Source organism: Colletotrichum jinshuiense, chromosome 2 (assembly GCF_051148585.1).
Source record: "Colletotrichum jinshuiense chromosome 2, complete sequence".
Taxonomy (NCBI): domain Eukaryota; kingdom Fungi; phylum Ascomycota; class Sordariomycetes; order Glomerellales; family Glomerellaceae; genus Colletotrichum; species Colletotrichum jinshuiense.
Window position 1 is genome coordinate 943,143 of NC_139309.1, and position 26,760 is coordinate 969,902.

General features: G+C 55.5%; 6 protein-coding genes across 6 annotated transcripts; 2 read left to right on the plus strand and 4 right to left on the minus strand.

The window, feature by feature from the left end:
- Positions 1 to 126: 126 nt before the first annotated feature.
- EsH8_II_000253 (NADH:flavin oxidoreductase/NADH oxidase) lies at positions 127 to 1,392 on the plus strand (the record flags this gene model as incomplete). The annotated part of the gene is made up of 1 exon (XM_083263551.1): positions 127 to 1,392. The coding sequence occupies one exon, from the start codon at positions 127 to 129 to the stop codon at positions 1,390 to 1,392; it is 1,266 nt and encodes a 421-aa protein (XP_083120873.1).
- A 1,146-nt stretch (positions 1,393 to 2,538) lies between these two features.
- Positions 2,539 to 6,375, minus strand: EsH8_II_000254 (SMP domain-containing protein; the record flags this gene model as incomplete). Its single annotated transcript, XM_083263552.1, has 5 exons — positions 2,539 to 4,752; positions 4,806 to 5,017; positions 5,066 to 5,483; positions 5,535 to 5,978; positions 6,058 to 6,375. The coding sequence occupies 5 exons, from the start codon at positions 6,373 to 6,375 to the stop codon at positions 2,539 to 2,541; spliced, it is 3,606 nt and encodes a 1,201-aa protein (XP_083120874.1).
- Positions 6,376 to 8,123: 1,748 nt separating this feature from the next.
- Positions 8,124 to 9,476, minus strand: EsH8_II_000255 (uncharacterized protein; the record flags this gene model as incomplete). The annotated part of the gene is made up of 1 exon (XM_083263553.1): positions 8,124 to 9,476. One exon carries the CDS (start codon positions 9,474 to 9,476, stop codon positions 8,124 to 8,126), a length of 1,353 nt encoding a protein of 450 aa, XP_083120875.1.
- A 1,717-nt stretch (positions 9,477 to 11,193) lies between these two features.
- Positions 11,194 to 16,753, plus strand: EsH8_II_000256 (bifunctional urea carboxylase/allophanate hydrolase; the record flags this gene model as incomplete). The annotated part of the gene is made up of 2 exons (XM_083263554.1): positions 11,194 to 11,197; positions 11,289 to 16,753. The coding sequence occupies 2 exons, from the start codon at positions 11,194 to 11,196 to the stop codon at positions 16,751 to 16,753; spliced, it is 5,469 nt and encodes a 1,822-aa protein (XP_083120876.1).
- Positions 16,754 to 17,248: 495 nt separating this feature from the next.
- On the minus strand, positions 17,249 to 19,095 carry EsH8_II_000257 (transmembrane amino acid transporter protein-domain-containing protein; the record flags this gene model as incomplete). The annotated part of the gene is made up of 4 exons (XM_083263555.1): positions 17,249 to 17,277; positions 17,335 to 17,907; positions 17,966 to 18,128; positions 18,187 to 19,095. 4 exons carry the CDS (start codon positions 19,093 to 19,095, stop codon positions 17,249 to 17,251), a joined length of 1,674 nt encoding a protein of 557 aa, XP_083120877.1.
- A 4,092-nt stretch (positions 19,096 to 23,187) lies between these two features.
- Positions 23,188 to 24,991, minus strand: EsH8_II_000258 (aspartic peptidase domain-containing protein; the record flags this gene model as incomplete). The annotated part of the gene is made up of 3 exons (XM_083263556.1): positions 23,188 to 23,468; positions 23,527 to 24,625; positions 24,794 to 24,991. 3 exons carry the CDS (start codon positions 24,989 to 24,991, stop codon positions 23,188 to 23,190), a joined length of 1,578 nt encoding a protein of 525 aa, XP_083120878.1.
- Between the last annotated feature and the right edge of the window lie 1,769 nt (positions 24,992 to 26,760).

The following is a 26,760-nucleotide window of genomic DNA, read 5'->3' on the forward strand; positions in this document are numbered from 1 at the left end:
AAGCTCGTACTCCCAGCTCAAATTCGTATAAAACGACAAAAATATTATTCTTTTTCTATTATGTGTCTGGTCAAATCAATACCGAGCATCTTCGCAGCCATCCGGGACGCAGAAACCAGCATCACCATGGCGTCACAAACCAACGGAACGACGGAGTCGTTGTACTTCCCTCCTATTGAAAACACCGCGGCAGAGGGTGCTCCCTATTTCACCCCGGCCCAAGACCCCGTCTCGGGCACCGCAACCAGCACGACGACCGGCGCCCCTATTCCCAAGCTCTTCACCCCCCTCACCGTCAGGGGCCTCACCTTCCAGAACCGAATCTTCCTGGCGCCCCTCTGCCAGTACTCGGCCAAGGATGGCTACGCGACGGATTGGCACCTGACCCACCTGGGAGGCATCATCCAGCGCGGGCCCGGCCTCTCCATTATGGAGTCCACGGCCGTGCAGAGGGAAGGCCGCATCACGCCCCAGGACATCGGCCTGTGGGAGGACGGCCAGATCGAGCCGCTGCGGCGTATCATCGAGTTCGCCCACAGCCAGGGCCAGAAGATTGGCATCCAGCTCAGCCACGCCGGGCGGAAGTCCAGCACCGTCGCGCCGTTCCTGCACATGAATGCCACCTCGAGCGCCGAGGTGGGGGGCTGGCCCGACGAGGTGTACGCGCCGTCGGCGCTGCGCTTCAACGACGCCTACCCACAGCCCAAGGCCATGACGCTGGCGCAGATTCAGGAGTTCAAGACCGCGTTTGTGGACGCCGCGAAAAGGGCCGTCAAAGCCGGCTTCGATGTCGTCGAGATCCATGCCGCCCACGGGTACCTCATCCACCAGTTCCTCAGCCCGATCAGCAACCAGCGGACGGACGATTACGGCGGCAGCTGGGAGAACCGGACTCGACTCGTGCTCGAAATCACTGACCTGGTTCGGGCGGCGATACCAGAGGAGATGCCCTTATTTGTGCGAATCAGCGCAACTGACTGGTTCGACGACATGAAGGAGGAGTTCCCCGAGAGCTGGACGGTCGCCGACTCATGCAGGCTGGCACCCATACTTGCCTCCAGGGGCGTCGACTTCCTCGATGTCAGCTCGGGAGGCATCCACCCCTTGCAATCGACGAGCATCAAAGGAGGCCCTGGATATCAAGCACCATTTGCCAAGGAGATCAAGAAGGCAGTGGGGGACAAGATGGTTGTGTCGGCCGTGGGCGGAATCAGCACCGGCACGATGGCAGAAGGTTTTCTTCAGGCGGGTTTAGACGTTATAATGTGTGGACGTTGGTTCCAAAAGAACCCGGGCCTTGTCTACACATACGCCGATGAGCTTGGTGTCAATGTCAAGATGGCGAACCAGATCGGGTGGGGGTTTGGCGGGCGTGGGAAAGGGAAAAAATAAAATGGAGCGATAAAACTCGGATGAGAATAGAAATAGAAGCCCCCGAGTATTGGTGATAATACAAAAGACGATGAAGCAGGTCACGGACGCACTTGCGCAACATCATTAGTAGCGTCTGTGAACAATACACAGTTCCTTCTGCAAATTTCAATACACCAGCACTCTTATTCTTCCTATTTACTCCCTTTGCCGGGGTTTGAATCAAATCTGGGACTCTCTGTCCGAAACACGACTGCCTGTATCGCTGTAACTTGAATGCTTTACCTTTTATGTAGAGTGGGATCTACCCCATCTCCAGCATCCACTCTGCGATATTAGTGCCCCTAGGCAGGTCACGCATACTCCTGCCCCTTGAGACGTGATCACTAGGTGGATTAGCGGTATAGTTTCTTGGCTTTTTGACGATACCTTGGAGATTGGAGATTTGTTCATAACCCCGTCGGCCAGCAACAAAACGCAGTCTCTGGGTGGCTGGCTGGCTGGAAAAACTCAAGAGCATTTGATGGAGTTTCCTAACACCATGTAGAGGACCCATTTTACTAGTGAAAAAAAGTCTGCAACCACGTCCCCGGGAGGGCACGATTTTTCTGTGAAAAAGTTTCACAGCCGACGATGAAGAGCTCAAGATGAATGAATGAATAAACGAAAAAGTATTGAGGCGAAAAGAAAAAAAGAATTGTCCGAAAGACACAAAAGAATTGACCAGCCTGGGGGTCGAACCCAGAATCTCCTGATAACTGATGGATGTCTCCCGCTTGTAAACAAGTGAGAAACTCAATCGTAGTCAGACGCCTTGCCATTGGGCCAACCGGCCGGTTGTAGATGGGATCCCGTTGTGGGATGCGGATCTTGGTGGAGAAACCCGCGGTCTTTGGAGACTTTGAGGGAGATTTCTCACATTGAATCAAAGACTCAGTTCAAACATCACCAGGCCAGGCTATCTCGCCAAGAAATAGCGTATTGTTTGTTTATTTTGACTACAATTACACTACCAAACGCCTCCATCCCAGTCGTTCCAATTTGCTTGATGTAGGTATACTTCATACACATTACGAAAGGCCGTCACAAAACATGAAACCCATTTCCTGTTGCCCATTGCCTCTCCACCACACTCATTTCTGTTACAATTAACAAAAGAAACTTGTATTAGACCTCAGTCTCAACATCTGGCTTGCGCCCATTGAGAGCCCCCAGTTTCGTAACCTTGCGGACCGCATATTTAGCCTCATCCTTGGCGAACTGGATGTTGCGCATCGGACGCCACTGCATCAGGCCTCGGTGCTGGCGATGCAAATCCCGGCTCCTGCTCTTGTAGTCCTTGTAAGCCTGAATGGGGCCATTGCTTTTCTTGGAAGCATTGGAAGGTGTCTCACTGACAGAGCTTTCGATTGACTGCCGAGTGGCGTCACTTCCTGGGTTGGTGCTGGCATCCGTGAGTCCGAGGTCGACGTCGCTGCTGTTGGCATCGGAGTCGAAGTCATCGTGCTCTTCAGAGTTCAGATCTTCAGGCTCGCCATCCATTAGTTTCGTGGGATCTTGACCAAAAGCTGTGCTCCAGTCGGTTCCATCTTTGGACAGCCACTTCTCCTTCTCTTTGGGATCTGCTTGAGCGAGAACGTCACGACCGTGACTGAGGGATTCGTCGTGGAGTTTTTGGACCGCAGGAGGAACTTCAGTCTTGACTTCCTCGCCACGTACACCTTCCGCGAAACAAGCTTCCCACGTCTCGATGGTCTCTCGCGAATCGTTATCGGTAACGAATTTGACGTGTTCACTATCGGTACCAGTGGAAAAGCGGCCACGGAACTTAAGCCGGCCGACCTCTTCAATTTTCATGTCGGGGATGTCTTTGAAGTTTTCCTCAGTGATGTAATTTTGTGAAAGGCGCAAGCCTTTGTCACACTTCCAAATAGGGATGTCAAAATCTCGCTCCTCTTGGTCAGGAAGATCTTGAAGCCAGAGCGTGGCAAAGGCATCAGCGTGACGCTTGCCAGGAGGGTAGAACTCAAAAAAGACAGGAGACCTATATCGGTAGCGGACGGGAAGTCGAATCTTGTCGTGTTTGTTTTCGCCGCTAATATCCCAAGAGTATCCTTCCGTTTCAGTGAGCTTGTTGCAAGTATCCCTCTTGATGCTGGCGGAGCTTCCACCTGTACGGAGTCGAATCTTGGTCTTCAAATGGCCATAGCCGGCGGCAGTAATGTCGCGCGAAATGAACTCGAATGTACCGACGTCCCATCCCAACTGAGATGGGGGAAGCCGCAGCTCGACGGATCTGAAAAGAATGGAAATGCGAATCCTTCCATACCCGACCCCTCCATCGAGAGGGTACCATCTCGTGGCCTCGCTTCCAGTTTGCAGAATGTCAGAAAGCTTGAGAGGCACCACGCCAATGATCGGATCGTGCTGTCTGTTCCGGGAATCCCGAACTGTCACTGTGACAATGCCTGACCTCCAATCGCGAATGAACTTCTCGGTTCCGGCGTTGAAGATAGGCTGCGATGATACGGCCTTCGTTCGCGTCTTGTAGATTAATTCATCGTTAACGAGGATAGTGCAGTAAGAACTGGGCAGTTTGCTGGCCTGCTCTTCTTTAACCTCGCCAGCATCCAGGCGCGCAGGCTCATATTCACGTCCCTTGCGCTTGCCGTTGGAGCCCTTGACGTTGGCAAGTTCCAACCCAACAATCTGGTGGACAACGATGCTGAGAATACCGGAAGGCCACAAAGGGTCAGGGGGTGTATGCTCAACAGCATCCTCCTCTGCACTTTCAATGGTTCCCTTGTCGTCCTGGAGCTCCTTCTTGTCCTTGAGCTCAGGGGGCAGGTTGACGTCCTTACCGTCGGTGCGAAGGGCCTTTCGGAACTGGGTCTTGCCGAAGAAGCCGACCTCCCAATGCAGCTCACCGGGCATGGTGGTTTCGGCCTTGACGCCAGCGAGCTTCGAGACTTGAGTGAACATCTTACCAGGGTGCTGGATGAGCTTTTGGATGCTTAACTCTACTTTGCCGACAACGTCGTCCGCAGACGAGCGATCGCTGTCCCAAAGCTCGACAGAGAGCTGCTCATCCGCCTTGATAAGATCGGCAGTGACCAACAGGCCACAGCTCTCCTCAAATACGGGGTTCAAGTCGTCCTGGATAACACGAGTGCAGAACTGAGGCTTTGAAAACTTGCTCCAGGCGACAGTGATGTACGGGTCCGAGCCTCCACCTTCGCTGCCACGGCGATCTTGCTTGCTGAGGCCGACCGCCTTGTGGATGCGGATGAATAGGAGGCCGAGGGCAAGTGTCTCCTTTTTGATATCATCACCTTGAAGCATCTTGCTCAGATCAAGTGTCATGCTTTTAGGAGCAACGTACTGAATTTATAATATTAGCGGTGGGATGATGGCTTATGTGTCAAGGTGCCTACCATAGAAGCTGCGGTACCAATGGCCCAGTTTACAAAGTTGGAGATTAGGGGCAGGTTGAGAATGTTGATACCTTTCTCCATCATTGGGGTGCAGCCTGCCTGAACCTTGGGGATGCCCATGAGCGTAAACGTAAGGGTCTTGAGGAAAGGTGGCTCGGGGGTCAGCTGAAGCCTGATCCGGGCAGTGGCGACAAGACCTTGAAGTTCAACCCCTGCAACTAGTTAGCCACTGCAATGGTAAAATTCAACATCGTACATACAAATTGGAAGAGGAACTCCGAAGAGACCTCGAACACCAAGGTAGAAGACCAATTGCATTCCCATGTTGCGGGCCTTGGACGAGACGTCGGCGCCAGACGGCTTTGCATGGTAGGCGACAGATGCCTCCAGATTGTAGAAAGAACCAGCCTGTTCCATGGCCGCCAACTCGTTCGGGTCGGTGTTCTTCTGGTTTTGCCTGCGGGATTCGTCCTTGATGTCTTGCACATGATGGTCTGGAAGAGCGCGCAAGCTGAGGATTCGAAGCGGGTTACTGCCCTGCGAAATGTCCGCCACGCGGACATTCTCGATAACACCAGGAACAGAGGCAACCATGACGTCCTCAAGAGTGTCGGCAATGCCAGCAAACATTTCCGGGTTGATCAAGTTCCACATGATTCCAACGGCTGTGTTCATCCACTGGCGTCGCTGTTAGCAGAATGCCAACCATAGTAGGCTCTTGGTGCTTACCTCAACCGACTCAGGAACCAAGTTGACAGTGGCAGTCTCGCCACGCTCCTGTTCGCTAGACCATTCCGTGTTTCTTCCCTGCGTAATGAGATCTTTTACCCACAAAAATACACCGGATGCGACGCAAAACCCAAGAGGAACCAAGCCATACAGGGCGCCGCCGAAGAACTTGCCAACAATGACGATGCTGAAGAAGATACCGCCACACAATATATTTGCTCGCCGCTCTAGATGCTCGAACATTGGCTCGTAGCTGACGCTAGGAGTCTTAAAGAACACCACGTTGGTCTTTTCACTGTGAATTGGCACATCGGAGGTGCTTCCAGGCTCGACTGGGTCTGGCGGCGCTGTGACATCTTGGGCTCTTCTGTACTCTTCGCCCGATTGCTTGGAAGACGTGGAGACAGTAGCCTTTTTCCCGAGGTTCTCATTGGGAACGGACAGCTATATTGAGATGGGTCAGCAAGTCTGCGCCCAAGGAGTTGAACGTTTAAATAAGACAAAGGGGCGTTCGGTTGCATACTTGGGGGTTTTCGACAATCTCTTTGAAGTCATCCTTTGGATCTTCGATCTCGACGTCTTTTCCGGTAACGGGATCCCGTACTGTCTTGGTCTTCTTGCGAGACTTCTTCTCAGGGATGTGGTCTTTTGACTCGCTTTGGGGCTGGTGTTGAGCTTGTTTTTCTATTTGTCTATGCTCCTTGTCCTCGGCCTCAATGACAGCATCGCGCTCACGCTTCTCTTTGTCGAGCTGTGCGACAAACTCGTGGATATTGGGGATTCGGTTTCGACCGCTGTAGTGCTGGCCGCCGGTCGGCAGATGGTGCTCGTCGATGTTCATCTTGCTACCATGCACAACACGGCTATCCCGACCTGCTTGTTTGGGGGATGGAAGCGGATTGGGGAGACCAGTTGTAGCTTATACTGCGCCGTCGGAAACGAGTAATAAGCAGGTGTCGTTTCGTCAATTGCCTAGTCCGAAAGACAAGAAGGCGAAGAGAATTGGCAAACAAGTAGACCAGCCAACAGAACTGGGAGTGCAGAGGTTGGATCTTGGGGGAAGGGATATATCATAGGTACGGCATTGAAGGACCCGGCAGGCCAGAAGGGGGGGACAGCCCCTCCATTGCCTCATAGCTGCTCCAGCTTGGCCAGCTGTGGCAGCCATGGTAGCTTGGCCGTGTCCTGTACAGACTTGCGTTTGGGCTGGGAAGCTGTGATGGTCAATGACGTAGCTTGTCTTGCGGCTTGCTGCCACCAAAACCCACTAAATGCAGATTCGGCCCCACCATCGGCAAGCCCCCGGTACCTTACAGAGCCTATGACGGAACAAGTCTCCGGTACTTGTCCTGGCCCAAGCGTCTCCGTCTTCTTCCCTGCTTCGCTCTACCTTACGGCTCTACTTCTTTTACATTAGATATCTGTACGTCTTCGGCAGCCATTCCTGACGCAGGTCTTCAAGACCGGCGACGCGGTAGAGCGCATGCCTCTGTGGCTGGAACGCAATACGCTAACTGGCTCTGAGGGGCATTGTGCGTGGCTTTAGGCGGGAGGTCGACATTCCCGCTACCTTATTCCTGTTTTTTTCGATGGACTGCGTGACAACGATGCGACGAGTGGTGGCTGATCTGCGGTAGGGATCGCTACGTGCTTGCGTAAATGGCTGGGGAAAATAACAGGTCTGGCCGCGTGTTCATTGGCCTTCAGTTGGCTTTCAGCTGGCTTGTCGTTCCTTGGCTATGTGCTTAGGTGGTTCTCTTTTTGAGCTTGACAGGTCAACAGCAAGGGGGAGATGGTGGGATCGTTTGCTCCGGCCATCGCTTGTGGGTCATCCGAACTACACCATTATTGTCTCGATGCAGTCCATGTCTAAAGAGGAGGTGCATCGGTTCAAGGCCCTTCACTCGGCATGCATGGAGGGGCATCCCAGACGACGTCGAGTTTATTAAGGGATCAAGCGGATTGCGTTCCTCGAACGCTGGCTGTCCGCCTATTCTATCGAAAACTCCTCTCGCGTTGCGGCTCATCGACATGGATGCCGTAGTTCCGAGAGATGGATAGCGTTTGCAGGGCTCTGCACAAAAATATCACCACCCTTACGCAAGCCAAGGTTGATCTTGTCAGTCCACTCTCCATCATCCCCGCTTTCCGTCCCCTGTGCCGCACCTGGGCTTGTTTGCGTTTCTGCCTCCGCATTTGCTAGTCTTACCTCATTAAGCCGTTCTGGATTAACCCATCGGCCGATTCATCCTCCATCCCACTCACCCATCCAGCGGGCCGTTGGCGCCAATTTTTGCGCTGGCTGGCTCAAGCCAGCGACTTGCTCGCCCGCCCGCTAAAATCAACCAATGTACTCTAAAATCACTTCTTTCTTGGGTCATAGCTGTGCCATGCTGAGTATTGAGTCATCGATCAGATTGCCGAAGGCATGGTCATATTGCGTCGTATTCTCGTTAACCTAAACCGGTACTAGTACATATCCTACAGCACTAATCCGCCATTTTCGCCATCCATGAACACTAGCTGACGGTGCAAATTCATGTGTTCCCAATCGAGAAAATTAGATCCCTTTCAGCCCTCTCTCTCTCATCAATGAACAATCATGTCGGGAGGAACGGGCGTGTCCCGTCTACTCCCGGTTTCTGGATTGATAAGATCCGCCGATCCAAGCCTGTCATTGTATGACACGAGGCGCTTGGGCACCGTCGGTGTTATTAGATCAAACTCCATATCGCCTGGTGTTAATCCTCGGCCATACGAAACGCTGCTTGTGTCTGACATCTCAACGTCACCGGCCTCGTCAAAGGTCTCGACACTAGGTGTCGGGAGATCGACACAGTGTTGCACTTCCACCACGGGCGCCGCAGGCCTGTCATTCTGATCGGGCGCTGGCTTGCGTGCTGACCCTTCAGCCGCTCGTAAAGCCGCCACAGCACCGCCCAAGCTCTCTTCATCCTCCTCTTGATTGCCGATGGTCCAGACCCAACGGCGCTTTTTCTCCTTGCGCTTTCGCTTCCTGATGCCGCCCGAGGGGCTGGCTGGTGGTGAGTTGGCGACAAGGCTAGCCATCCGCCGCCGCATGTCCTCAAATGGTCCTGGTGTCATACCGCCATTGCGCGTCTCATCACTTGTGAAAGCCATTGCAACGTCCAATAGAGAATTTACATCTTGGCCCGCGGCTGGTGATGCCGGTGATACATCTTCGGCGAGCAAGTCGATGTGTGACTTGGTGTACGTGTTGGTCGTGATGGTCTGCTCAATCGGGCTGTTGTAGGCTACTCGGCGGGCTGCCTTCTCCTGCAAGCGCAGCGACTGCCGCCGTGGTGAAATAGGTGTCTTGGCGGTTGGGGGAGGGAGAGGTGAGTTGCGGAGGATACTGTGGAGAGAGCGAGGATGGGTATAAGGCGGCTTGGAGCTTGACAAAGTCAAGTTGTTTCGTTTGCGCTGGTTGCGCGGCTCTGGCTGATTGGTCATGATTCCCAGGGCTGTCAATGGAGTCTTGATGTCGATGGGAGAGAACCCGAACATCCGAGGGCCATTTGGATCCACAGGACCGGCTGACAGGGGCGGCGTCGCAGTCATGGTACTCGGAAAGACCATCTCCATGGAGACCGCGGGAGAGATGGGGTGGGCGGTCAACGGGGTCTCGGGGTATGAGATGGCATGCGGTGTTTGTATGCGCAGCTGGAGATTCTTCGAATCATTCTGCAAGTGCGGAGGCTGTTGTTGAAGAGTGTTGATGGCAGTCAACGGCTCCGTCGTGATGGGGGTCGACCTCTCGATGGCGGTAACATAGACATTGGAGAGAGTGTTGAAGGTTGTGGGATCCTTGGGGTCGATAATAGACAAGGACTTGTTAATTCTTGTGTGAGGAGCCGGCAATGTCTTGATGGACAAAGATAACTTGGGCCTTCTCGACGCAGGACCGGTTTGGGTAGCCATGGTGGCCACGTGATACGACTCTCCAGCGGGATGGGTGGTGTGAGTTGGTCGAGGTTGGAAGTCTGCGACCGAGCCGACGGAGTGGTCGTACAGGGGTCAAGCGACGACCTTAGCCTACCAAGGGTTTGGAATCACCGGGATGAGACAATCAGTTCAAGGGAGGGGAAAATAGTAGTGATGAAGGTAGGGAAGAAGGGGACAGCGGCTATATAGATTGGAAAGTGTAAGATGTTGGGGAGTTGCGAAGGCTTCACCACGAAGGCGGGCGTCGAGAAGCGCCACTAAGCAGACATATATGCAATGCAGTGTGACTAGGGAACAAACAATAGACGCGATTGAGCGAAGGAATGAGTCGCACGCAGGACGACACCCCCTCGTCGTAGGCAGCTCCAATTCTGGTTGGCTATTTTGGGCAGCCAGATGTGATGGGGAAGAGGCGCAAGCGCCAGACTCGAGAGACATCCCTGTCAGCTCGACTCGCATCCCTGCAGATTGGCCAATCAAAGCCGCGGCGGCGTCGGCTGTCTGTGCCTGAAGCGGCGTCTATCTGGTCGGCATCCGGGGTTCTGGAGTAAGGACTGCTCGCCATTTCCGACCAGAAAGACGGTGAGCGAAGAAGACCATGGTGATGTTTGGTAGAGCCTGATCTCATCAACAGCATCGTTGGGTTGGCAGACGGCCACAACCTGGTAGAAAGGCGGCTATTCAGACGCGGTCATCCAGTCCTGTTGCCGTTTATGAGTCGTCCAAAAGCCACACAGGATTCCGTCACCGGGTCCTCCCACTGGATCCCAAAGCCAGGCTTATGGATCCTTTTCTGCTCTTGGCGGGGTTTCCGACTCTAGTGTAAAGTCTTCCAAAATTGTCGAGATGACAGACGGCGCAGGCAGCGTCTGGTTGAGTGAGTAAGAGGGGCCAAAAAGGGCTGAGTATCGGCAGGAAGCGAACTTTGGTCTCGTCTCCGCATGTCACTCCAGAGGAGACCCGCTTTGGTCCGTGCGAAGAGACGCGGCAGCCGACGGCGCGGGGATGTTTGTCGTGCTGTGCCACGATGTAGCGGGCCTTGCACTGGAGGATCATTCCTTGTCTCATAATTAGGCCGGATTATTCAGCGTCCAAAATTAGGTAATCATGCAGGCCATCCAAAGAGCAGCCCACCTAGGTACGTTCCCCATTCAAACGGGGCCCCGGCCGGCACCGGCTGGTCAATACCCAAAACCCAGCTTGTCCCGCCGGCGGCCCTCCAACATCTCCAAAGCCGCCGGGCTCGCCGAGCTCTATTGCAAACATCCCCAGAAAGCCAAGACCTTGGGCGATAGCTCCCAAGCTACACACCCTAACATCCGTCAGATAGCGGCTCGTCCATCGACTCGGCCGATTCACCTACATCGCCAGTCGGCCACACAACGTCATTGCGATAAGCTTCCACTGCTCTCGTCCTTGGCTCGGCCATCCCACATAAACCAGCCTCGATAGACCTGAATGGACCGCATACCCCAAAGCCCGCCGGCGACTCACATGACTGCCCGCAGGCTTCGCCGAAGTGTACATCTGGAGAGGACGACGGCCTCACGCATGAACTTGCGCACTCGAAGAGAGCGTTTTGATCATAAAAAGGGACTGAGATCCATTGCTATTCTGAGAGAAACGTAGCACTCACCGGATTTCCCACGCTGTTCTTTAATTTACCTCGACAATTTTTGGCATATAATACATAATGGGTGCGTTATCACGTCATCTTGTTGTACTAGCATCTGGGTCGGGTCATACCGATCGACCAGGATATACTAACGCAAACTCACCCTTATACAGGCTCCACTACGCAAGACACCTTCCCTCTTACAATCCAGGAATGGAGAGTTGCACAGGAGAACGGAGACGGCCTTTCCCGGCTCCTGTCGCTGCGTGATTCTGAAGCTAGATTAAACTCCAACACGTGGATATCCTTAGCCACCCCATCCCAGATCGAGCAGCAATGGGCCTATGCCGAATCCCAACGCTCGTCTGGCGTCTCTGTGCCTCTCTTCGGCGTCCCCTTTGCAGCTAAAGATAACATCGACGTCGCTAGCTTCCCCACGACCGCCGCCTGCCCCAGCTTTGCAACTGGCCCTGTGGACAAGGATGCCGCCATCATTACCCGTCTCAAGGCTGCTGGTGCCATCGTACTAGGCAAGACCAACCTCGACCAGTTTGCCACAGGTCTCGTAGGCACCAGATCCCCATATGGTCCCGTGGGCAACTCGTTTGATCCCACAAGAGTCAGTGGTGGCTCCAGTTCCGGCAGCGCCGTCGTCGTTGCAAGGGGTGTTGTCCCTTTTTCTTTGGGCACCGACACTGCTGGCAGTGGTCGTGTGCCTGCCGGTCTGAACAACCTTGTCGGCTTGAAGCCAACGAGAGGAGCTCTCAGCACAACCAGAGTGGTGCCCGCATGCCGCAGTCTCGATTGCGTATCCATCTTTGCACTCACGGTCGATGACGCTGAGACTGTCTTGTCTGCGGCAGAGGGATTCGATCCAGAAGACTCCTTCTCTAGGGCTCGACCTGAAATCCCAAGTCTAGTCGAGGGACATCGCATGGCAATCTGTGACAACCCTCCATGGTTCGGCAAGACGGAACAGGCTGCAGTCTACGCGAAGGCCTTGGATAAAGCAAAGGCCCTTGAGTGGATCCTTGAGCCCCAAGACTTCACTCCCTTATTCAAGCTCGCCAGCTTGCTCTACGAGGGTCCTTGGGTTGCCGAGCGCTATGTCGCTATCAAGGACTTCATCGAGACACACGAGGACCAGATGGACCCCACTGTTCGGGAGATCATCCTCAAAGCCAAGAACTTCGATGCTGCAGATCTATTTGCGTCAGAGTACCTTCGCCAGGATTTGACGCGGGAGATCGAGGAAAAGTTTGGCGACTTTGATGCTATCCTCGTTCCTACTGCACCCACCTTCCCTACCATTGAGGATCTCGCCAGAGAACCCATAAATGAGAATGCCTACCTTGGCACGTACACCAACTTCGTCAACTTTATGGACTGGACTGCCCTCTCTATTCCCGCCGGCTTTAGATCGGATGGACTGCCTTTCGGCATCACGTTGATATCATCGACATGGGATGAGCCGAAGCTGCTCACATTAGCCCGGGAGTGGCTTTCTACAGAACCCCGGCCCTTGGGCGCAACCAAGATCGAAAGACTGGAAACACGAAAGCCTGACACAATCGCCATGGGCGAGCCGAAGACAACTCGTCTTGTGGTGGTAGGTGCTCACCTGACGGGGTTTCCCTTGAACAAAGACCTGACGTCCCGTGGAGCAACACTAGAGAAAGCCACTACAACCTCTCCAAACTACAAGTTCTATTCTCTCAACAATAGCGGAGCAGTGAAGAAGCCGGGTCTGAAGCGGGTGGCAGATGGCGGCAGTGCCATTCAAGTTGAAGTTTGGAATTTGCCTACGACGGAGATGGGCAGTTTTTTGAAGACTGTGCCCTCACCTCTCGGCATTGGATCTGTTGAGCTGGTGGACGGGAGCTGGGCCCCTGGATTCATATGCGAGCCTCACGGTCTAGAAGGCGCCACCGATATCACCTCATTCGGAGGCTGGCGTGCCTTCATCAACTCCCTCAACGCCGAGCCCCAACTTAATGAAACCATTCAGAAGCCCCGCGACATCAAGTCTGTTCTCATTGCCAACCGTGGAGAAATCGCTGTTCGCATTATCCGCACTTTGCACTCCATGGGCTTGAAAGCTATCACGATTCACTCCTCTGCTGATGCTCGCTCGCCTCACGTCCGCGACGCTGACGTCTCTCTTCCTCTTGAAGGCACTTCTGTCTCAGAAACATACCTCAACGGTTCACAGATAATCTCTTTGGCAAAGAGTGCGAGTGCGGATGCCATAATTCCAGGATATGGCTTCCTGGCTGAAAATGCCGACTTCGCTTCCGCTGTTGAGGCTGCAGGAATGATCTGGGTTGGTCCTACAGCCAGCCAGATGCGACAATTGGGGTTGAAGCACCTTGCTCGTGAGGTAGCCATCGAGGCTGGTGTTCCTGTTGTACCGGGAAGCAAGCACCTGCTCAAAAGCTCTGAGGAGGCCCTCACCGAGGCAGAGCGCATCCACTATCCAGTTATGCTGAAGAGCACTGCCGGTGGTGGCGGCATTGGTCTGAAGCGTTGCGACAATGCTGCGTCGCTCATCGAGGGGTTTGAGAGCGTCCAGAGGCTGGCACAGGCCAACTTCGGTGATGCTGGCGTCTTTGTGGAGCACTTCGTCGAACGTGCCCGTCACATCGAGGTGCAGGTCATTGGCGATGGAAACGGCAATGTCACGTCGGCTGGCGAGCGAGACTGCTCCTTGCAACGAAGAAATCAAAAGGTTATCGAAGAGAGCCCTGCAACATTTGTACCATCGGGTATTCGAGAGAGGATGCGCAAGGCCGCTGTCAGACTTGCCTCTGCAGTAAAGTACCGCAATGTTGGCACCATCGAGTTCATCTACGATGTTGATACCACAGAATTTTACTTCCTCGAGGTCAACACCCGACTACAGGTCGAGCACCCAGTCACAGAGTCTGTGGCCGGACTGGATTTGGTTGAGTGCATGATACGCGTGGCGTCTGGCGACAGCAGAGACATCTTCATCAACAAGGCGGAAGGTTTTGAGATCAAGGGCAATTCTATCGAGGCTCGCATCTACGCCGAGAGCCCGCTCCAAAATTTCCGACCCTCACCTGGCCGCCTTCTAGATGTCTCGTTCCCTGAGGGAGTGCGTGTTGATACTTGGGTCGAGGCCGGTATGGAAATGTCATCGTCCTACGACCCGCTTGTCGCCAAGATCATTGCCACAGGAGAGGACCGAACGTCTGCGATTGCGAAGCTAGCTGATGCTCTCGAGAAGACGGTGATTTCTGGCGTGGAGACTAATCTGGAATACGCTCGCCACATTGTCGCGTCCGAAATGTTCAAATCCGGTGCCTTCACCACGACATCGCTCAACAGCTTCTCATTCGATGCCGCTGTCGTTGAAGTAGTTGACCCAGGTACTCTGACTGCCGTTCAAGACTACCCAGGCCGCAAGGGGCTGTGGCACGTCGGCGTCCCACCTTCGGGGCCTTTCGATGACTACTCCTTCAGACTGGCCAATAGATTGGTCGGCAATGACTCCCGCGCCGCCGGTCTCGAATGTACCATTCACGGACCAAGCCTACTCTTTCATTGCGATGCTGTTCTGGCCATCACGGGTGCTACTGCCGAGATTAAAATAGATAACGAGGTCGTTCAACAGCACGAGGTCCTTACTATCCAGAAAGGACAGACGCTCTTCATTGGCGCCGCGACGTCCGGTTACCGTAGCTACATTGCTGTCCGTGGTGGTATCTCAGTCCCTGAGATTTTCAACTCCCGCTCCACCTTTGCGCTGGGCCAGGTTGGTGGCCACAACGGGCGAAATCTCCGCTCCGGCGATCTCCTACCAGTGGGAGGACTAACCGCCACTACCCCGTCGGCTGTCTCTGGACCTGCTACACCTCTTCCTTCCGAGCCGACCAACGCCCTTTGGTCTATCGGCGTTGTTCCCGGACAGCACTCAGCACCCGAACACTTCACCGAGGAAGGCTTCAATACGCTTTTCGCCGGCGAATGGGTCGTCCACTACAACAGCAACCGCGTGGGTATCCGTCTTGATGGTCCCAAGCCACAGTGGGCTCGGCAAACCGGCGGCGAAGCCGGCCTCCACCCGTCAAACATACACGATAGCCCCTATTCTGTCGGCAGCGTCAGCTTCACCGGTGACGAAGCCGTCATCCTCACTTGCGATGGCCCCAGTCTTGGTGGCTTCGTCGTCTTCTGCGTCGTGGCCTCGGCTGAAATGTGGAAGCTGGGACAGCTTCGGCCGGGTGACAAAGTGAAGCTGCAGCCCATCAGTGTAGACGACGCTCTCTTTTTGGAGACCGCCCTCGAAAAGTCTATCAATGAGCTCACCCCCTTGGCGGTGGATGTTGCCCCTCTCGCCGACAGCCCAACAACGGCAGACTCGAACCCCCTACTTGGTGACATCGGCAGCGCAGGCCGTCGCATCACCGTTCGCCAAGCTGGCGACAATGCTATGCTACTCGAATTCGGCACAGAAGACGTCTTCTCTCTCCGTCAGAGCTTCCAAATCTTCTCCTTCATTGCAAGACACAAGACCAACCCTATCCCGGACGTCTTAGAGCTCTCTCCCGGCGTTCGCACCCTCCACGTGCAATACAACCATGGAACGCCGGCCACAACCATCCTCGCCGCCCTCCGCAGTCACGAAGCATCCCTAGGTGATGCCATTCCTTCTTCCATTCCTTCCCGCACCTTCCATCTCCCTCTCGCCTTCGACGACTCCGTCTCCCGCGCTGCCGTGACCCGCTACGCCGCCACCATCCGCGCCACGGCCCCCTGGCTTCCCAGCAACGTCGACTTCCTCCAACAACTCAACGCCCTCGGTTCCCGCACCGACGTCGAACGCATCTTCCTCGACGCGACATTCCTCATCCTTGGTTTAGGAGATGTCTTTCTTGGCTCCCCCTGCGCCGTGCCCCTGGACCCGCGCCACCGTCTGTTCGGCACGAAATACAACCCCTCGCGCTCCTTCACTCCCCGCGGAGCCGTCGGCATTGGCGGGCAGTACATGTGCATCTACGGCATGGACTCCCCCGGCGGGTACCAGCTCGTCGGCCGCACGGTGCCCATCTGGGACGACGTCACCGCCGCGGCCGTCACCTCGCGGGGCGGCGACTCCAAGCCCTGGCTCTTCCGCCTCTTCGACCGGATCTCCTTCTACCCCGTCTCCGAGGCCGCCCTTGATGTCGCCATTGCACAGGGCAAGATGGCGGACCTGATCAAGATCGACGAGTCGAGCCTCGATCTAGAAGAATACGAATCCTGGCTCGAGGCGAACAAGGCAGACATCGAGGCCACGCGCCGGCTCCGCGCGGAGGCGATCCGCAGCGTGCCGTTCATGGAGGAGCTGCTCCAGCCGTACAACCCGCCCGAGAGCGCGCCGCGCGGCGTCTTTGGAGAGGAGGAGGACGTTGCGGGCGAGAGGGTCAAGGCGCAGATGCCGGGCCGGTGCTGGAAGTGCGAGGTCGGGGTCGGAGACGAGGTCGAGGTCGGGGACGCGCTGGTGTGGATCGAGTCGAACAAGATGGAGATCAAGATCTGGAGTCCCTTCAAGGGGAGGGTGACCAAGATGCTGGTCGCGGAGGGGGACGTCGTCGGGCCGTACGACGACTTGCTCATTGTCGAGACCGCGTAACGCGGTGATGGCGGGATATTCGGGTGATGGGAAAGTCGAGTGAGCAATGGCTGCTTTTTTGTTGTGCGCGCGTGTGTGTATGTTTGCGCGTGTGCAATTTTGGTTTGATGAAATCCGATTCGACTAGACTTGATAGAACTAAAGGCGCTTCACGACGCTGGCTGGATAGATATAAGCTATTGATTGTAGTGCTGGGAGAGGTCTCACCAGCGTCACATTTGTGATTTCGTCTCAATTTGATCAATTTGATCATGCAATCACGGTCTTCTGCAGTGGGAAACATCTGACACACTTGATAATAGGCGCCATTTCTAAGCTTCCCTATGTAGCTGCGTCGAGTGCATACAACCGCACACATGGGCTGTGTCTTATCCAATCATCTCCCTGTTGTACAGAGTTGCATGCGAGTTTTCAAATCAATGCACCAAGAATTGAAGACCGGCAATTCCCTACTCTTACTCTAAAAAAGACACCCTTCTATTTATACAGATATTTTTACATGCACTTTGCTGGTCCCCCGTCGTCTGCGCTCGAGTTAGTATTTGGACACAAAAGTTCCAAAAAGTTGCAAAAAGACTCACTACTTATCATCTTGGCGACGGCTTGTATCAGACTGATCACCATGACCAGAGTACCAAACACGACGATGGCTGCGGCGACATACGTCTTCCATGAGCGGGTAGTGAGCTTGATGTAGCACAGTGGGGGAAGGATGTAAGCCATGGCGCAGGCGGATGTGGCGCCCACGAGCTCGAAGACAGCACCAACGTCGCAGGTGAGGAGACTCATGGCCATGGCGGAGACGACGAGGGCGGAAGTAAAGATGAGGTGGAGGTTCATGTTGAACGGTTCGCCCGGGAAGAAGTAATTGAACATGACCTCGCGGCAGACAAACGCCTCCAGAGGCAGGGTTGTCAGCATGTTCAGGCCGAAGCATAGGCGGGCAAGGGTAACCATAACGTTGTCTGACGGGAAGTTGTTGAGAACGTTGCCGAGTGTCTTATCGCCGAAAGTAAGAAATCCAGCCAGAGCCATGAGAAGGCAGGCGACCATGGAAATGGCAGTGGAGTAGTGCGTGACGCGGGAGAAGCGATCTATTGTTGGTGTTTTGAGGGAGCCGTAGATCAAGAGAGAGTTGTGGTGGCACACAAAGGCTGAGGAGGTTGTTAGAGGAGTTGTTCACTGAGAACCGGAAGGCTGGAAGGAGCATACCGAATGAAATCACGCCGATGGCTTCAAGGATGCCAGTGTTCACTGTCAAGAGGGCCGGGGAGAAGGAACCACGCTCGGCCTTGGGAGTCAGGGCTCCCTGGATTACAACAGTCCCAACGATCACACCCATGCTTATGAGGGCTAGCGTGCTTGCCTTGGCCAGCTATCGAGGGCTTCATTAGCACCAGCGTCAAACATTTGGTGTCTATCTTAAGTCTCACCTTTGCGATGTCCCGGTACAAGGACAGCGGGTAGCTGACACCCAGCACGAAAACCACTATGACGAACTGCCTGTTCGCCAAAAGACTCATCACAGGCATCTGCCTCAAGTCGGGCCAGATGGCCGTAAAAACGTGAGGTATTGAGTCGCCGACAATGATGCCGAATGCGACCATGCCACCAAACGCGAACGCCCATTGCGCAATCGAGATGGCGATGAGTCCGGTCTTGCCGAAACAGTGCTCGACAGTCCCCTGAAAGCTGTTGCTCCCGGATAACTTGCTGTTAATGACGATCAGGCAGATGGTCCAGTCGACGACCACCGTGAGGACGACAAGGAGTATGATCCCGCCCAGCAGTCCCGCCTGCTTCAAGGCATAGGGCTGGCCGATGATGCCGGCGCCGATGATCGAGTTCGCCATATTCATGAACGCCATGCGCAGACCTGATTTGGGCCGAGCGCGCTCCTGTTCCGCCCATTCGTGCACGTCGTCGGCGCCCCAGGGACTGTTGGCGAGTGCAACGGAGGGGGCCTCGATGTCGGTCAGCAGTGGGAGGCGGTAGTGGCCATCGTGGTCGTCAGCGCCGGGGGCGTGCTGGAAGAGCTCGTCATCGACGTCGAAGCTGTCGCGGCTGGGGCGGGCGGAGCCATTGCTCGTTGTCATTGACGCCCGCGGCGGCGGCGGCTCGACGATGGAGGGGATGGGGTTGAAACGAACGCGGTTCGGGGTTCGCGGCGTGCCCGGCGATCGGAGTGATGTGGCGTACTTCGTCACAACGATTTCGTTGTCGTGGGCATCGTGGGCGAGGGGGTCGTCGGCGAGGAGACTTCTGTCCTCTTCGCTTGGGCCGGGAGCAGCGCTGTGATGGGAGTCGTCTCGGTGGGCTCCATGATTTGGGGCCTTGGCCATTGTAAGTTATTGCAAAGTCATTTTCCGCCAAAGGGAAAATAAAGACGAGCGGTCTACGAAGGCGGCCTCGTGATGTTGAAGGGCGCCGTTTGTCGTCTTGTTTCGTGGTGTCAGAGCTCCCGTGCGCAGTCGTGTTCTTGTTCAATGTCGAAAGAACGTCTATAGTCGGCCACTTTTGGTCGACGTTGCAAGCTGGAGCTTACCTGACCTGAGGCGAGGTACGTACCTCATCTGGAACTTGGGGGACCGCAGCAGTCCGTCAGTCCGCGTAGCCGGCAGCGCCGCAGCAGGGGTAGAGCCGCCCCCTGGGATTGGGGGTTAACTGCTCTCTGAGCGGTCGTGTACCGGGATGTACCTTCTTGTGTTTCCGAGGCTGAACTATACAACCAGAGACTTTCCGAGTTCGGCTAGTTCATTTTTCACTTATCCCACACAGAAGGCTCGGCGTATTGACGGTGAACGACTTATCGACGAAAAAATTCCCGCCCAGCTTACGATAACAGCACGCAGCCCAGCCGAATCAGACGACACAACCCTTTATTCCACGAGCCGCTCATTCGCCGAAGGACCCCCGTTAACAAGACATTGGAGCTTGTTCCGTGCCATAGTATATTCGAGCCGCTAATCGTAGACTGCGGTATCCTCTCCGGCCGAAGTCCCGTACTGTCGGCGATCCTTTGCTCGCGTGCCAGTCTCAAACTGAACCATCGGTCAAGGCTGGACTGGACTGCCGACCACTCGGTCGGGTCCCAAGTACCGAGAGACAGGGCCGTCGATGACACTGGCCTGCAGCTCAGCTCAGTCTTGATTGTCAGCCCCATGGCCGCTGTAGCCCCCCCAATCTCCCAGGCATTTGGCTCCGTAGGCAGCGTTGGCGCATGAGAGACAGAGCAACTTCCCTCTCATCCGAACCGGACTTACGATTATCATCATCAGCGGGGAAAGTCGATTCATTTTATTCCTTTTTTTCCTTCTTCCCACACGCCTCATGTGTGTCACTGCTTTTACGTGACCCCCCAGCACCACCTAATCTCGTCCGGCCTATCTCGCCTCAGAGAACCATCTGATAAACGTCGCGCGTAACCATCACTCACCCTTATCTCACTCGCTCACCACCCCCCCGCCCTCGGCCGTCGCCCGGTTCCGCCCGCCGCCATGGACATGGACACGACACCGGCGCCCTTCGGCACCCCCGCCTCCGCCGGCCCCGGCCCTATGGGCATGCCGACGCCCACACCTGGGCCGTCTGTTAACATTCCCTCGTTCGAGTCTCACCCCTCAGCGGCGGGGCAATCAGCATCCTCGCTGTCGACAGGGACCGCCCAAAGCCGCCCCTGCGACATATGTCGTCAGCGCAAGACGCGCTGCGTCCGCGAGGATGGCCGCGACAAGTGCGTCATGTGCTCCTTCCACGGCCAGCCGTGCACATATTTGCGCGGGCCGCTCCCGCGCAAGCGCCGGAAGGCTACCGACCCCCCGGAACAGCGGCCCCCGACCAATGGATCTGGATCTGCGCCCACAGGTCCTCCGCAGGTTCCCGCACCGCTGGATCCCCAAGAAGAGATAACGTAAGTGTCATGACATTTCCTTATCTTGCCTCATTCCTCATCTCGAGGCTACTCTCAAGGCCCATCTCCAATGCCTTGTGCTACTGTTACACCATTCCCTTCCTCAACTGTCTACATATGCCCTCCCTCATTGGTTCATCACAGCCAGCCATATGTTGAGCCATCCGGTCTAATGGACCTGTCTTCACCTGTAGGCACCCCTCTCCCGAGCTGCTAGAGGCGCTGTCGCCGTCCCTGGCTGGCTCTGAACATGCCGTGCACTTCAACCAGCCCTCGCTGCTCGACGGCACTCTGGGGTTGCACCTCAAGACCCATTCCGAGTACGTTGGCTGTACAAACTACCGGGAGCCCTCACTACTGGACTTACACCGTCCACAAGACCCTGCCGTCAGGTCCGTCCGCCGCCTCGACGACTCGACCACCTTCCTCATCCACCGTGACCGGGAAACCTCGTCAGAACCCCAGCGGATAGCCGACCTAGACGCCATAGAAAAGGTCGTCCACCCCCTCGGCTCGACGCTCGTGAACCTCTACTTCCGCATCGTCCACCCCAGCTTCCCCATCCTCCACAAAAAGGTCTTCCTCGAAAAGTACGCCCGCTCGTACCATGAGTTCTCGCCGCCCCTCCTCGCCGCCGTCTACCTCCTGGCCCTGGATTGGTCCCTCTACGATCGCACCCTGGCCACGTCTTCGTGGCAGCCGGACCAAGCCGCCCTCGAGGCCCTGGCCCTCCGCACCATGAGTGACGACATGAAGCGGCCCAAGATCTCGACGCTCCAAGCGGGCCTGCTCATCCAGCAGCGCTTCCGGAACAACACCTGGACCTTCACCGCCCAGCTCATCGCCCTGGGCCAGGGGCTCGGCCTGCACGTAGACTGCAGCGACTGGGCCGTCCCGGACTGGGAGAAGGGTCTCCGCCGGCGGCTCGCCTGGGCGCTCTTCATGCAGGACAAGTGGGGGGCGCTCGTCCACGGCCGCCCGTCGCACATCCGCCTCGACGAGGACTGGGACGTCCGACCTTGCTGCATCGAGGACTTCCCCGAGAACGCCGCCGACGAGGAGCACGACCCCGAGGGCAGCGCCGAGGTCGTCATCGGCCGCGAGATATTCCTGCGCCAGATCGAGCTGTCTCTCATACTCAGCGACGTGCTGGGCACATTCTACACCACGAAGGCCACCCGCCGCGGCGGCACCCTCGACCAGATCGGCACCGTCGGCGTCGCCGAGGTCGCGAAGCCCATCGTCATGATGCTGCGAGAATGGTACGCCAAACTCCCAGAAGCCCTCCATCTCCAGGAGACGCGCCTCAAGAAGCTCTCTGCAAACGGTAAGTCACTCCCTTTTCCTAATCCCCATCTCTTCGGGGGGACTCGGGCCACTCACACATCCCCAGGCTCTCTCCATCTATCCTACATCTCCATAGACCTCGCCCTCCACCGCTCCCTGGTCCGCAACATCTCCTCCAACGCGCCCCCCGAGCTGCGCCACGCAATCCGCACGGGGGCCCGCGCCCGCCTCGCCAACGCCTCCAACATCATCGCCAACCTGCAGATGGAGCACATCCAGTCCTTCTGGGGCTTCGCCGCCTCCGCCCAGCTCGCCGGCATCGGCTCCTTCGCGGGCCTGCTGTGGGCGACCTCGGACGACGACGCGGAGGCCATGTACTACGCCGACCGCGTCGAGGAGTACCTCTGGAGCCTACGGGTGCGGGCCCAGGCGGCGCCGTTCGCGAGGGAGGCGCTGAGGATGCTCGAGGCCGACGTCGGCGGCCTGGGGGCCGTCAGGGCTGCCGCCGAGGTCAAGATGTGAGTGACTGTGGTTGGCTGTGCCTTCATGATTTGACGCGGGGACGAAGACGAAAAGAAGAAGAAGAAATGTACAATGAAATTTGGCTGGTTGGAAAAGCAAGGGGCGGTTTATTTTTTTTATTCTTTTACTGGATTTCTTTTTGGAATTTGGTCTGCCTATTTTGTGTCCAGTCTTGTTTCGTTTCTGGGATACCCCGTACACTACCACCTACCTTATACGAGACGGAGCGTTTGTTCTGTGGTGTGCCATTCCTGGCACATTATTGCAAGTCGAGCGAGCGTGCTGCTAGAACACGCATACATACATATACATATATACATACATATATCCTTGACTCTGTTGATATTTGCCCGATGTACCTTGGGTTTAAGTGGCGTTTGCAAAAGCACGGATCTTGGCGCAGTTGTCTTTGTGCCCCCTACTACTGAACCAACAGGCAAAAGGAGGCCAAAGTGAAAGGAACAAAGAGAGCAAAGAATGGTTTGTCCGGAAGAACGTGGCAGCCAAATGTTCGTATTACTAGAATAATCTAAAGTGAACATTGTTTGGCCGAAATAGAATCAGACGCTTTTATATACCATTACAAGTTTTAACTATATCTACAATGGCCGAATAGTAGGGGCCGTCTGTGTCGGTCCCTTTGGGTATCATGTGCGCGTAACCATCCAATCCTTATCCGCGATTACGAGATCGCTGCGCTTGGCAAAACTCCTTACTAAAATCCCAACATGATAAAGAAACAGAAAGATGCGGCGGCTGCCGCGTTGATTCGAGTGAGAGACATGGATGAAGACGCCCCCGACTGGGCTGTTGAGGTCTGCGCAGCAGGACTATCGCTAGTGGCCGACTCATGCCCGCCCAAGCCGATCGCGGGCTTAGGTGTTATTTCTGCAGCCACAACGGTCGTTTGGCCAGGATTGTTAACCACTGGCGGCGTGGCAGTGGGGTCAAATGCCGTGGTTGTTACTGGTGGAGGATCTATTCTGGTCGCAAATCCTGACAGACACAGTTAGTTTCCAGCATAATTTACGGATGTTGCCATGAGAAAACTCACCTATGCGCTTTTGGTCCTTGTCGAAGGCGGCATATACGTTTTTCAGGAAGACGTCTCCCAGCAGCCAGGCTCCGGGCACAACCTCATAGCCATATATGTTACTCGTGCAGTTGCCATCGTCAGCAGGGCTGCCTCTCCAGTCCTTGGCGGAAATGACATAGCTGACGCCAGAAAAGCTGAATGTGACTGTCTTGTTACTGTTGCAAGGCACCTTATATGTCGTACCATCCTCCGAAGTAGACCCAGGGATGTTCTTGTGAAACGCGGCGACGTCGGTCTGGGGACCGAAGACATAGGAGGTACCCGTGTCGATGTAAGCGAGCTTGCCTGCTGCGCCGGACTTTAGCCCATCATAGGCAATACCATCCAAAGGCACCGCCCAGTCCCCATTGTCATTACCCACGGTGGTGTACGTAAAGTTGCCAGTGTACTTTTCAGGGTTACATACACCGAAACTGATTTCACTCGTGTTCGGCCCGTCCACAGCCCTGTTCAGGTACACGCAAAAGATGTTGGCGCTGAGTTGGCTGGAGTTCTTGACGACCTGCATAAAGTTCTCTGTCTCTCCGCCTGCCATTGAGAGTCCCAGGATGCCGTCAAAGGGGAAGTGATTGAAGTCGTCCGAGGTCTCATTGGCGACACCGAACTCGAAGTTGAACTTCATGCCTGCAAAGGACAAAGTGTCGGTAACCTTGTCACCCTTCACTGAGCCGGATCCATAGGCGACCGAAAAGGTTTTGCCTTCCGCCTTGTACGTATCCGAGTCGTTGGGACCGAAGGAGCCATGCTTCTCGCAAGCCGATGATTTGCAGGAGGAACCCATTACCCAACTGGTGCCGGCTCCGGTGTCAATGAGCATCCAGAGGGGCTTCTGCTTGGAGCCGAGTTTGACTTGGGCAAAGTAAGAGAAGTCGGTGCCATCCTGAGCAACGCTGGCCGCGGTCGGGAGCGTGGTATTCGCCGCCTGGATAATTCTGTAATAAGCCTGTCTCTTGGACGGCAATGTCTCGTCTAGGACGGCGTCAGGTTGAAATCTCGCATATTTGCGAGTGAGCCGTCGGACTTCGCGGGCAACTCGTATGGTTTCAGGGTCTTCGATCTGCAATGCATCACGTTAGCATCCTGTGCCATTTGTGACAGCATTCGGTGTGTATGGTTGCAATTCCTCCGGCTCAAGGATAAGCAACTTCATGGAGCGCAGTTCTATGTCAAGCACGGGGGGGGAGCCCCTCCTTTTGAATGGCTCGCAAGTGATTTGGTGACTGACCTCAAGGGTGGAAAGCTCGTCAGCATCGACGGCATTCACATCATCAGACCCAAGCGCATCTTGATCTTTCAACTGCCTCCTCGTCTCAGTACTGCAGCCACCGTCCTTCTGGCAGCGCTCCTCCGGGATCCAGGGGAAGAAAGCGTTAATAGACGTGAAGAATAGCGAGAGGTGGACCAGGATCAAAATCGAACGCATCGTGCAGCTAGGGTCCGTGAGAATGGTGGGCGGTAGATTCGGGCTTGGGACAGGCTCGCGGGTACCAGACTCCGCGATGGAGAGGTTATTATGGTATTAAGAATTATATTGAGCGCATTGGAAAGCTGCTCGAGGTCGGATGGAAGGCCGTCAGGAGACTCGGTGTATAACAATGAGGAATGCGTAATCTTTGAGTGCGAGCTTGGCTGGTAAACAGGCCTGGAAATGCTATAGGTATGCGGGCCGGTCGAACCAAAGGGCGAGACAACGGAATAGGTGGACGGGTGATCGAGGACGCCACCAGCGAGGAGTGTCAGAGACAAGATGCAAGACAGTGAGACAAGGCAGGGATGAGAGACAAGGGCAGGCGACACGCAGAAGCGATGCGATGCGATTCTCCCGTCTATATTTGTGCCAAAACCACCACAAGACAAAAAAAGGTAGGGAGGTAAAGGGATACGGACAGACAAGTCAAGAAGAAAGAAGAGATGTCCCCGGGGGAGGTTGGTGAGGTAAAGTGGTGATGGGAGTGAGGAGGGAGAGGCAAGGCAAGAGGAGGCGAAGGAGGGGATCGTGGGGAGTAGATATGGGGATTTGCGAATCGGAGAATGAGGAGCCCTGGACAGCCTGCCAGGCCCAGGCGTGCTAGGCTCTATTGATGATGGTCTGGTCCAGGGTCAGTGGGCAAGTGTGGAAGGCGAGCATGGTGTTGAGCGGCGGGCTGACATGGGTGGGAGAGGGACGCTGGAGTCCGTCTGTGTGAGGGCTGCAGAGAGGTGACATGGCGGGCTTGGAAGAAATTAGTACCTTGAGGGCAACAGCCGGCGTAAGGGGTACTTTGCCCAGGCCAGACTTCTGTGCTTCCATCCGGGGGCCCGATGCTAGTGTGGATTTGTTCAGCGTTGCGACTGAGTGCCACACTGCCCAGTGGGTAAGTTGGGATGATCAGATCTGCACACATGCATGCAATGGCCCAGGGGCATCATGGGCTTCGCGCGGCGTCTGTGGCCCTGTGTGGGCGCTATTGGGCGGTAGCCACATACACTCTCTCCCTCCCTCTAGCCGTATGCCCTTTTTTTTCTTGTCCTTGGCCGTCTATTCCGTTCCTTTGGCTGTCCTTCTGTCAATGTCTTGCCAGGGAAAGCCATGCCCCGGTCGAGACCATCAGCTGTGGGCCCTGGCACTTGCTAGCCTCCACCATACGTAGTGCATAGGTCATGCCCGTTGTAGAGTGGAGGCTGCTTGGTTCATCATGCAGGTCGCTCTCTCCCAGAAAATGGCCAGAGGTACCTGGCGAGACATAGGCGAGAAGCTGAGAAGGGGGCGACAGGTGGCATATTCCGTTCATGTCTGTGAGGAAATAAAGTCATGCCCTTGTACTCTTGGGACGAACGGGCGGTCGGCCGTCAGCATGCCGCACATGATTGGTTACCTGTTTTACGCCGTCGTCCCAACCTGTCGATTCTCTTTTCTCTTTTGGGATCATGCTCTCAGGGGCAACTCTCCCCCCAGTCACCAGTGTGCCAGTAAGTCTTCTCGTCCGGTTCAACCTCTTCTTGTTGCTCCAACTACCAAGTACCCCAGCGTTTTTCGGTCCCTTATCTTCCCGCCAATCCTACCATCACTTACTTCCATATCCATACGCGTGCGGCTGCCAAGCCGTGTTCATCGTTTTTTCTTCCCCCCTTCTTTTTTCCAAAGGTTCGTTTTCCCCCCGAATATTGGAGGTCCGAGTCTTTGTCTTTCTGTCTCACTATCACCGCGGCCCC